The sequence below is a fragment of the Ailuropoda melanoleuca genome, chromosome 5, assembly GCF_002007445.2.
Source record: "Ailuropoda melanoleuca isolate Jingjing chromosome 5, ASM200744v2, whole genome shotgun sequence".
In the NCBI taxonomy this organism is placed as follows: Eukaryota; Metazoa; Chordata; class Mammalia; order Carnivora; family Ursidae; genus Ailuropoda; species Ailuropoda melanoleuca.
The window spans coordinates 52,688,858-52,700,931 of NC_048222.1; the positions used below are offsets into that span (position 1 = coordinate 52,688,858).

The 12,074-nt window shown below is 37.0% G+C and overlaps 1 protein-coding gene across 1 annotated transcript in view; it reads left to right on the forward strand.

Annotated features, from left to right (window-relative positions):
* WDR72 (WD repeat domain 72) overlaps positions 1-12,074 on the forward strand; it is a 212,792-nt gene that overhangs the window by 20,921 nt on the left and 179,797 nt on the right. Inside the window, exon 2 of the mRNA XM_019806345.2 lies at positions 7,931-8,095. Coding sequence (XP_019661904.2) covers positions 7,943-8,095 — 153 coding nt within the window. The 5' untranslated portion in view covers positions 7,931-7,942. The remainder of the gene's footprint in view (positions 1-7,930; positions 8,096-12,074) is intronic.

The window sequence follows — 12,074 nt, forward strand, 5'->3', positions numbered from 1 at the left end:
GGAGACATCAGTGCAGAGTAGATAATATTAGGGGAAATTAGGAAACCAGAATAATACAAAGTGACTGGTTATCGGGTAGACAACGTTGCAATGATTCCAAGTAAGAGAAGCTAGTTTTCCAGAGTAACAGGGATATAAATAACTCACCTCAGGAATTATTTATCTTCAGCATAATGATAGTTAATCATTACAAGTGTATTAATTCTCTGGCTAATGTTCCCCAAATTTGTTTCTGCTACAGTTCTGCTTAGCAATCTAGAGAAATTTCCTTGACTCTGCTTTCCCAGATTGAAAAGGTGACAAGAGAGCCCTTTAGACAAGAGGCAAGCACACATTGCCTGTGGACACAAAATGCCCAGTTTCCTTTGAAACAGCGTGACCCTGAGTACGCCCTTTTCTACCACTTCTTGGTTCTCAGAAGCACACAATAGTAAGCCAAGTGTGAGGTCAAAGTGCAAATGATTTTCAGATGGCGATTTTTGTTGTAATACTAGAAGCTATGCTGCAAAGACTAATACAAAGTTAGGAGTAGTGCTTCTTAGGAACAGAATGTTAGAATACACTCATGCAGTTCGCAATACGAGCTTTGTGATCTTTCTTCAGGTATATCACCTTTACCTCCTATTCGGGGGAGTGAGCTATCATCCCAAAGTGAATTTCCCTGATAAGTGAAACTGACTGTTCAACTCTTTGTCTTAGAATTGTTAAAACTACTACTTCCTGATTTACTGCCTTTTTTTTTTTTTTAAGATTTATTTATTTATTTGAGAGAGAGTGTGTGTGTGTGTGTGAGGGGAGGAACAGAGGGGGAGAGAGTCTCAAGCCGACTCCATGCTGAGCACAGAGCCTGACATGGGGCTCCATCTCACCACCCTGAGGTCATGACCTGGTGCTCAACCCATGCACCAGCCAGGCACCCCGCTTTTCTGCCTTCTTAAGCAGCATGTATTGGCCATCTCCTCATCTTTTACTCAGCCAGTCAGTACATGATGAGTAATAATTGTCCTGGGTTGGAATACCATGGAGCGCTCAGAGTGATGGAGATATGGGCCCATGATTTGGCAGCTTGAATAACAGGTTTTGTGGGGGTTTTGGTCTTCTTTTTCTTTGTTGTGATTTACCTTTTTTTCTGTGCTTTTTTTAGCTGGAAGTCATTATGCTCCCACTTTCTTTGCTTCTTGCTCCCTCATTCTCTAACCTGTTGACGTGAACACAAGTGAGCTGTTATGTGAGCTGGCGTTTTACTTAGGATTAGAGAGTTTAGGGGGTGTACCCTCTGTGTCTTCATATGTGTGAATGTGCCTCCTAGTTCCCCAAGATTACACTCCAATATAGTTTTTCTAAAATGGGTAAGTGTGTGTGTATGTGTGTATAATTGTGTGTAGTTTTACCCCCTCCCACCATTTCTAAGGTCACGGGTATATTTGTGTTTTCTGTTTCATGTCCATTCAGTTCCAGTGATCTGTATTTCTATAAAAATTATTTCACTTAATCTTTCCAGATTTTTGGTGTATAGTTATTTATAATATTTCCATTTAAAATATTAATGTTGATTACAGTTATTTTCTCTTTACCTTATACACACACACACACACACACACAGGTGTTTTTAATTTCTTCTTTATCAAATGTGCCATAGATTTATTCATATTATTTCTCCTTTCATAGAACTGTGTTTTGCTTTTGTAGATTATTTCCTTTTAAAAAAATATTAGTATATTAATATATGGTATTGTCTGTCTTACATTCTTTGTATTTACCTTGATCTTTTATATAAAATTTTAATTTGGATGTTTAGTTCATTAATTTTTCATATTAATAGATGCATTTAAGGCTGTAATTTCACTTCTAATCTAAAACATACATCTGGAAAGATTTATTATACAAAGTTTTCACTGTCTTTGGGTTTTAATAATATTTAATTTGTGTTATGTTTTCTGGGTAGCCCAGAGTCCATTTAGAAAATATGTATACATATGTGTGTGTGTGTATATATATATATATATAATTTAGTTCCCAAATATTTAGAAAGGGAACACTGGAAACATTTGTCTGTACATGTATGTGCTGAGTAGGGGAGGTTCAGATTTGTATTCATTTTGGTCAGGTAATGTTGCCTATATACTAATCATTTGGGATTTGTTGACATATTTCATGGTCTAACACGGGCAGTTTTGTAAATGTCATGTGCATGATTTAATAAAATGTGCTTTTATTTAATAGCTGGTATTATAAATGCAAATTGAAGTATTTTATACCCTTTTTCTTTTTGGTCTGCTTGATCTGCTTATTACTGATTTTGATATATGAAATCTTTCTCCTTAATAGTAAATCTATCTGACTTTTCTTTGTAGTTTGGCAAGATTGTGTTTTATGTATTTTGAGGCTCTGCTATTGGGTACCTAGAGATTAGAGATTATTATCCCATTCTAGTGAAAAATTTGTTTAATCATTAGAAAGTGAACCCTTTTCCCCCACTAATATTTTTACCTTAAAGACTATTTGTCCACTATCATACCAGTTTTCTTTCATTACTATTTGCCTGGTATAAACTTGTTTATGCCTTTATTTTCAATCTTACTGTGTAAATACTTTAGGAATTTTTTATAAATAGTATATTCTAGGTTATATTATCATTGAAAACCCTTGTTTTTTAGCTAGTAAGTTTAACTCATCTACGTAACACCATCTACTTATGGTATGTTTATATGTGAATTTACCATCTATTTTTGCATTTTCCATTTTCCATGATACTTTGCTATAATTTTTTTTTTCTTCTTCTGTTGGTTTCTTTATTGCCTTTTACCACACTACTGTTCGGAAGTTACATACTATTTTTTTTAAATATCTTGTTATGAATTTTTACCTTAAGAAAATTTGAGTATTTCTGCTCACTCCCCACGTGTACAAGAATATTAGAATGATCCATTTCCTCTTCTTTAGTGTTCTTATCTGAATTTTAGTTTACTTCTTTAACTCCCTAATTAATCATCTTCATCATTATTAATATTATTATTTCACAGGTAGTGCTCATTTCGATTTGCTTGTGTGTTTACCAGTGTCCTTGCTCACCATTGCATCTGTAGTCCACTTTATTCCTTTCTTTTTGATTTAATATATATTTTCCTAAAGTACATCCTTTTGTAATTCTTTGAGCAAGGGCTGTGAACGCTGTACTCCCTCAGGCCTTACTTGTTGGAAAGATGTCTTTATATTGCCCTCACTTTGAGTGATAGCTAAGTATAAAAATTTAGGTTGACATTCACCTTCAGCACTTTACGGGTAATATTCCAATAACTTCTGGCCATAATTTTGCTCTGGAGAGATCTGCTTCGAGCAAGCACGGTAGTTTTGTTTTATTTCTTGCATGTTTTGGCTTTAGTGTAACTACAGTTTCTCTAGGATGTGCTTTGGTGTCCATTTATTTCTATTTTAATCCTTCTTAACACATTGGATTCTTAAATCTAAGTTTTCATATCTTTGAAATATTCTGGAAAATGGTAGACCCATTAACTTTTTAATAATATGCTTTTAAAAATATTTTGAACTTAGGAGTAAACAGTATAGTACAAAGAATTATTTTTGTGAAAACTTCTTAGTGGTAAGTTGCCAATCTTCTCCATCTTCTAAGAATTTAGTTTGTATTCCTTAGAACAAAGATATGCTCCTACACAATCACAATGAACCTTTTAAAATAGGAAATTAGTATTGATATATAACTACTATTCAGTCCTAGACCCCACTCAAGTATTGCCAGGTATCCCAGTAATGTCCGTTGTAGTAAGAGAATCTAGGTGAGACCCATGTCTTGCATTTAGTGGTCATGTCCTTTGAGTTTTTTGGTTGGAGCCTTCCTTAGTCTTTGACTTTCTTGACCTTACCTGCCCTTTTTGAAAATTACAGGTCAGTTATTTCGTAGGGTCCTTCAGTTTGTTTTAGTCATGACTAGATTCAGGTCACACATCTATGGCAGGAACACATGTTATTCTCATGGCCTCCTGTCGGGTGGTGTGTGGGTCCAATTTGCCCCATCACTGATAATTTTTACTTCCATTACTTGCTAGGCTCTTCCTGTGTGAAGTTACTCTCTTATTTCCTTTGTAATTAGTAATTATCAGTATGAATGCATGGTTTCCCATTTTACTCAGTGAATCTCAATCTGTTCCTAGTGTGATTCACTTTGATGCTCATAATTGTCCATAATTTGGGCCAGTACCTCCTTACCCAGCGTGAACTTCATTGTCACCCCACTTGGGCTCTAGCACTCCGCACTGGCTCTCCCTTCCATACAAATACCCTTCTCACCTTGCACTGGTTTCTGAGCCCCACACCACAGCCCCTTCCTTTATCATCCTCATGGTGTGAACTCCTTCCTTCTTGCTCAGGCTCCAACACCCAGTATGCGACAGCCTTGGACGTTGTCCCTTTTCACTCTGCTTGGACTGTGCATTTCACACGGGGCTGCCCACGTCTGGGCATCTTACTCATCCTCCTTGGGCTCCAACTTCGTGTGTTCTCCTATACAGATGCCCTCCTCATACTACTGAGCTCTGACACTCCAGTCATGCTTTCTCTGCCTATTGGTTTTAGGATTGAACTAGCCAGAAAGAGAAAGGGTTCTACCTTTTTTTGGAGCTTATATTAGATAAATGTTGGGTGTTTCCATCATCTGTAGCTCTTAATATCTCTGATTGATTTTAACTCTCTGATTTTTTTCACTCAACATCTATTTCTTAATCACTTCTTGCCTTTTTTATTTTGTGTAATTTCTTGAGAGTTATCTTTAAGTCCATTGATTCCCTCTTCACTTGAGTCTGTTTTGATATCTTCTCTTCACATTTGTTATATTCCAATGATTATATTTTATTCTAGAAGTAGTATTTGTTTCTTTTAAAATTCTGGTTATTTTTTTATAGGCTGTCTTTTTTCCTAAGGTTTCAAGTTTCTTCTTTTGTCTCTGTTTTTTTTTTAAGATTTTATTTATTTTTTGACAGAGAGGGAGAGGGAGAGAGCACAAGTAGTGGGAGCGGCAGGCAGAGGGAGAGGGAGAAGCAGGCTCCCTGCTGAGCAGAGAGCCTGACATGGGGCTCAATTCCAGGACTCTGGGATCATGACCTGAGCCGAAGGCAGACGCTTAACCAGCTGAGCCACCCAGGTGTTCCTCTTTAATAGTTTATCACAACTTAACATATATGTTCTTCTTTCACAATAAGTTTTATATTGTTCTCTTATTATTGGTTCTGGTGGTATGGATTGTTCTGTTTACTAATGGTTTATTATTTTCTTGAATGCTTTGTAGTTTCTTATTGCGAGCTTATTTGCCACTGGAGTTACTTGTTTCTGTGAAAACCATATGCAGTCTTGGTTGTGAAAGTATCTTCCAAAATGCTTTAAAAAAAACTTTATTAAAATGTAATAGATATGCAGTATATTTATATGTATTTATATGTCTACATGTATGTATTGAAAGTATACTATTATATGTGTTTTACATATGTGTTCATTCATGAGATAATCACGCAGTCAAAATAATGAACATGTCTACCATCCTCAGAAGTTTCTCTGTTCTCCTTTGCAATCTCTGTAATCCCTGTTTCTTTCTCCTGTTCATAGGCAACCACTAATCTGCTTCCTGTTGTCCTAGAGTAATTTGAATTTTCTAGAATTTTATACAAATGGAGTCATACTATATTTATTCTTTTTAGCTACTGTTTTCATTCAGTATCATTACTTTCAGTTTCATCTATGTTGTGAAAATTAACAGTTCATTCTTTTTTATGGCGGAATAGTGTTCCATTGTGTGGCTATCCCACAATTCGTTTATCCATTCGCCTCATTTAATGGATTTGAGTTTCCAGTTTTTGGCTGTTATAAATGAAACTCTACATGTAGAAATCTTTTTGTAAATATTTGCTTTCTTTTCTCTTGGGTGAGACCTAGGGATGAAGTGACTGTGTAACGTACTGAGCGCATGTTTCACTTTGTAAAAAAAACTCCAAAACTATTTTCCATTGTGTATTTCCAACAGCAGTGTATGAATTCTGTTGTTTTACATTCTTAACACTTGGCATGCTTTTTTAAAAATTTGAGATATTCTAGTAAGCGTGTAGTGTTTTTGAGAGGCCTCCCACTGATATCATTGACCAGAGAACAATTACTTACCTGGATTTCTGCATGTGGGGATTCTGGCATTGTATGTATGTAAAGATATTTTTTATTCCAAATCTGTCTGTGGTTTAGGTTTGGCATATTTTTCTCAGGAGATTTAGAAATAAGCTTCCTTATCTTTCTGAATAGTGTTGGAGTTTTTCTAGATTACATTTCATTGAGTAAGGAAGGCTTCTTGTCCTTAAGCGGGGATTAACAGAGTGACTCAGCTCCCATTTCAGATTTTTCTTAGATTTGTACTGCTTGGAATTCCTTAGACTTATTTGCAAGCATGTCCATGATCAACAATTAAAACACACACACACACACACACACGCGCGTGCGTGCGTGCGTGCACAGCATTGTTTCTCTGTGTTTGAAGTAGAAGTCCAAGTTCCAGTTACAGTGTTACTGAAACCAGAACTCTCTGGTTAGCTCAGTAATGTGATCAACATGTGTGGTCCTGATAGTCTGAATTGCAAAGCTCCAAATAGTTCCCATAGAAATCTTGGTTTCGTGGTACCTGGGGACCACTTGTGTACTGAGCTAAGAAGTGAATCCTCAGGAACTAGTACTGGATACCAGACAACTGAACAACAAATAAAATTTTGAAAGCAACCAGTTTATGGGTTAAGCAGGGCCTACATCGAATTTGTGCTCATGGTGTCAATGCATACTCGTGTTTATGTGTGTGTGTGTGTGTGTGTGTGTGTGTGTGTGTGTGTCTATGTGTAATCAAACATTGTAAATGATATGTACTATAAAATTTAATAACTTATTTTGGTGCTTATCCTTCCTATGCTTCAGAACCAGAAGTCCTGTAGGACAGAAGGTTTTCACTTTGTTAACTTTATCAAGCCAGATTTGGAAAGTAAGCTAAGCATGGGAAGTAAATTGGTATCTTCCTCCCTCTCTTATCTTTGACATTTTTAATGAGACTAAATATACACCATAAAGTCATAAGAGGAAGCTTTCTAACTTACTGTAAAGACTTAAAGCATTATTCATCACCAGATTATTTGTATTTCAGAAAAGAATGGGGGAAACATTTAACTTAGTGTATCACAGACTAATGCACATACCACTAGGTGTATTTCAGATTTTGGGTGGGGCACAGGCAAGCATTTTTTGATAAGTATATATTCATCTTAACCCTTGTAACTAACACATGAAGGTAGTAATTTCATGAAAATTCATGTTGAGGAAGATATAAAATACAAAAATGGGTGAAATAAAAATTACTAGAAGTAGTATAGGTGGAACGTGAATATGACAGATATCAGGAGAGTCACATGTGAGTCTTTGAAGACTAGGAAACACTGTTTTTTGTAGAAAAGATTTACTTAACTGGAAAGTTCAGATATTTGTTATATAGGTGAAGTGGTGACATTTTTGGGGAGAGAGAGTATGCAAACTGTCTTCAAATTACAGTGTGTAGCCAGCTCTATTCTTCTTGAGAGGCCTCGCCGGACTTTGGAGCAAGTCAGGACCACCCGTAGTCAAAGCTGTGTGTGGAGTGGGTAGACTATTCTATCCTTGTCTTTGTCAGCATCAATGATCACAAACTGGGCTAAAAGTCATTGCTGTGTGGTGGATTAACACTGGGCATGGTAATTTCAATGTCTACTGACTGCCTTCTCTTCTAATTGACAGGGAAGCACCCTTTTCCCCATCTCTGGGAGAATACATCCCAGAGGTGTAGATCATGGTAAATCCATTCGTGACATGATCAGCCCCCCCACATTTATGAATAATGACTGTGTCCATTTTCTTCTGTGTTCAGAATCCTCTCAGCATGAGGTCCTCTCTACAGGCAGTAGCGCTCTGGGGGAAGAAGGCCCCTTCGCACAGCATCACTGCCATAATGATCACTGATGACCAGCAAACCATTGTGACTGGAAGTCAAGAAGGTCAGCTCTGTCTCTGGAATCTCTCACCTGAACTAAAGGTTAGTGAAAATGATTCACTTCGAAGCAGATGGCACTCACAAAATAAGCACAACTTGCTTCTACCTGCCATGACGGTGGGAGTTTGCATGATTGTTAAAAAGGTGCTCACTGAAGCAATAAATTGGCTTTACTTCTGAATTTGGAGAAAATGAAGTACTATATGATGGATCTAGATCATATTTGAAAATTAGATTATGAATATTGCTAATCTTAGCTACCAGCTAAGTGTTATCACCCTTTAAGCTATGCTGAGTTTTACCGTTTTACATCCTGAATTATATGTTTAAGTAACTGAACTACAGACATGTAAGTATAATTCTAAAAATTATGGCTCATTAATCTAAACAAAGGGCACTCTTGAAAACCGCTATTAACTAAATGAGTAATATCTTAATTATCTGGGTGTTCCTGTCAGTTTGGCCTTCTTGCTATTCTTTCGTCTCTGCTTGCGTGTGATTTTTAAAGATCCCATCAAAAAGCTCTAAATCCAATTTACTATTGTCATCTTCCTATCTCAGAACCTGACCTCACCTAGGATTTGGCCCATTGATTAGCAATTAATTGTCCCTGTCCCAAGTCATAAACATTTAACGTATTGGAATAGATATTTGCTTAGTGCTAGCAGCCTCTGGACCCAATTTGAACATTTAAACTAATGATGTACTTCAAGTATACTGCCCTCATTAAGAAGCCTTTTAAAGATCAAAGACGATTTTTAGCCTTTAAAGTTTGTCACTTTAAAACCTAAATTAACAATTAATTGTAATTCTATTTTATAGTGTAATTAATTAACATCTCCCATCACAGAGGACTTACACTACGGGACTGCCAAGAACAGCAAAGCAGACCAGCTCAGCTCAATGTTTATGAACATTCCTGAAAGAAGGAACTGGTGTTATTGCAACAGCTGAGCTTTGAAAAGTGGCCCTCACATTTATTATCTCCTAGAGTTTAAACTCACACTTCTGAATGGCTTAAATGGTCTTGCTGCTCTTTTTAATGTTTCAAGTATAGTGTTTTCCGGCTGAGTAGTTGTCTAGTAGCATGTAGGTTGCGATAAGCTTAAGAAATTTGGAAGCCTCGCATCTGTATCTTTTTACGTAGGTTCCTGGTATTTATTCAGTATTTGTTCAACATGCATTTATTGACTACATGTTATAAGTTAGGTAGTATGCTAGGTACCTGCGTCCAAACACAGATGAGAAGACTTGGTGCTGGCTGTGAGGGGGCTGCAGTGTAGTCGATGAAGGACATAGGCTAATGCAGTGCACTGATGTGATGATACAAGGTACTCGAGTACCTGAAGTGCTGAGGGATTTAGATTTAAAAAAAAAAAATTAACTAGCAAGAGCTAACGCCACGTGCTAATTAAAAGCAGTGGCAATATTAAGGGATTTCGAGATAATTTATGCAAGGAGATGACATAATCCTATATTAGTATATTTGTGATTGAGACTGTCATTTGGTATTAATGTGAAGGGCGTACCAAAGGGAGGGGGAGAGGAGCTAAGGGGCAGTGACTGTGGTAGGAACTTCTACAGTAATTTAGTCAAGAAAGTTAAACACAAGCAATGAATCATGGAACACTACATCAAAAACTAATGATGTACTCTACGATGACTAACATAACATAATAATAATAATAAAAAAAGTTTTTGAATATGAACCAAATCGGTGACAGAGGGGATGAAAAAGAGATGAAAAATGGAAAGATATTAAGAAGAAAGAATATGCAGAACTGAGCAACTGATTGGAGTGTGGCTAGAAGAGCAGGAATAGTTAAAGATACCCTGTAGATTTGGCGTTTGGGTGATGGCTGAGGCTGGTGATGGGACAGTCTCATGGATTTGTAGAAGGAATAGAGGTGATTAGAGAATAGGAATAGGAAGGGAAAGGAGGTGATTTAAGTTTTGGACATCTTGGAGTATCCAAGTATTTATTAGGGGATTGGGAACACAGTCTCAGCTTTTCCCTGTCCGTGGGGGTGGGATTGCAGGCTACAGGAGAGTAGAGAATAAGCTTCTCATCACATGCCCAGGTAATGCATGCTGCTTCCAGGCTCAGGCTCTGACTCCCAAAGACCTCTTGGTGAGGTCTGCCAGTGAGGAGCTTCTCCAAGTTTCATGCTGGGAACTACTTCACTTGTCTTTCCTGGTATTGATTGCTGGTATTTATAACACTTTTAAGCATAGAGAAAGCTGAGCTGAACATCCTCCCAGATACATTCCCTAAGTATTGCTATGTTCTATTTTTCTTCCTATTTAATACTCAGAAGGAAACACAACAGTGACAAAATGAAGAATAACAAGAATAGCAATATTGTGTACAGGAAAAGAATGGAGAACTTGGTCAAGTTCTAATATTTACCAACTTTCATATGGAGCAAGTGCCATATTCTTTGAACCTTGATTTCTTCATCTGTGAAATGGGCATTAAACCCTGTTCATAGTTGCATCAGTGCCCGGATATGGTGGATGCTCATCAAGTTGTGTGTTCCCATTTGTGCTCTTGGAAGTTCCTGAGGTGAGGGGTGGGGGCGGGGTGCGCAATGAATCTTGGAGGTAGAGCCTATGAATAGAAGTAAAGGTCTCCTGGATTTCATCATGACGATGAGTAGGTGTGATGGTGGATTTTTTTTTGTTGCCTTTACTTAATGGCAGTTCCAGAATATGATAAAATGAAGAGATATAATGAATTGTCACAGTTTATTTAACTACATGTGGGGATTTAGTAGTAGAATGAGGACTCCCATCTACAAAGCAATGGAGTAGTACCGTTATGCAATTTTGTCCATAGATTTTTTTCCAGGAGAAGAAATCTCCTTGATTTGCCCTAATTCCTTGCTTAACTTGGCCTGTAAAAAATGGAAAGTTGTTAAATTCATAGGGGTATGTGTTCCAGAATGTAATGATGGGGAAAGATGGTATGTTGTTTTTTGAGATGGAATCATCTGGATTTCCCAGGAAAAAGGTAGAATAAGGTCAATGGTTCTAACCGACCACAAAACTTCTTTGTAGCTCTGGAAGTTTAGTCTAACAACAGATCTTTAGAGAAGCATTTCTGATTGTGATAGAAGTAAGATGAAGGCAGAGAATGATTGTGTTTTGAAGTAATTTGTCCTCACTGGTATGATTTGGTTATCATCTCTGGATATGTCTGCATAGTTCAGAAAAAGGATAATGAATATTAATTCATTTGGAAATAGAATTTTATTCCCCTCAAGACAAGTTTTATTACCTACAAATTTTCTAGTTATTCAAATTAAATTTTTAGTCCCTATTGACAACCTCTTTTCCACTTGAGGGGATCCTGCCTGTCTTTTGTTTTGTAGTTTGATTTTCATAATCTTGTTTTATAAAATAAAGAGCAATAAACATCTTCCACACAGATAATGGAAGAATTAGCCCTTGGTGCTGTATTTTTAAATTCACGTACAGTAGAAAGACATTGGCTTTTTCAGCAATAGCTTAGTTAAAATTTTATTTTTAGGGGTGCCTGGGTGGCTCAGTCATTAAGCGTCTGCCTTCGGCTCAGGGCATGATCCCAGCGTTCTGGGATCGAGCCCCACATCGGGCTCCGCCGCTGGGAGCCTGCTTCTTCCTCTCCCACTCCCCCTACTTGTGTCCCCTCTCTCGCTGGCTGTCTCTATCTCTGTCAAATAAGTAAATAAAATCTTTTTTAAAAATTTTATTTTTAATGTGGAAAAATTAATTTTTACTATTTCTGAAGCAGGAAACCAAATAAGGTTACGATAAGGTTATAATGGCTACCAAAAAGGTAATATTTTCCTTGTATTATTTTGTAAACTCATTTCTGAATTCTGAAATTTGCTCACTAATATGCTGCTATCAGTTGAGGCACATTTTGCGCATCAGAAATATCAACAGTGACTTACTTGTATTCAAAACCTAGATGTTGTAAAACAGGTCTGGCGATTATTTAGGTTTCGTGGTGGATACAAAACCAAAGCCAAAACCA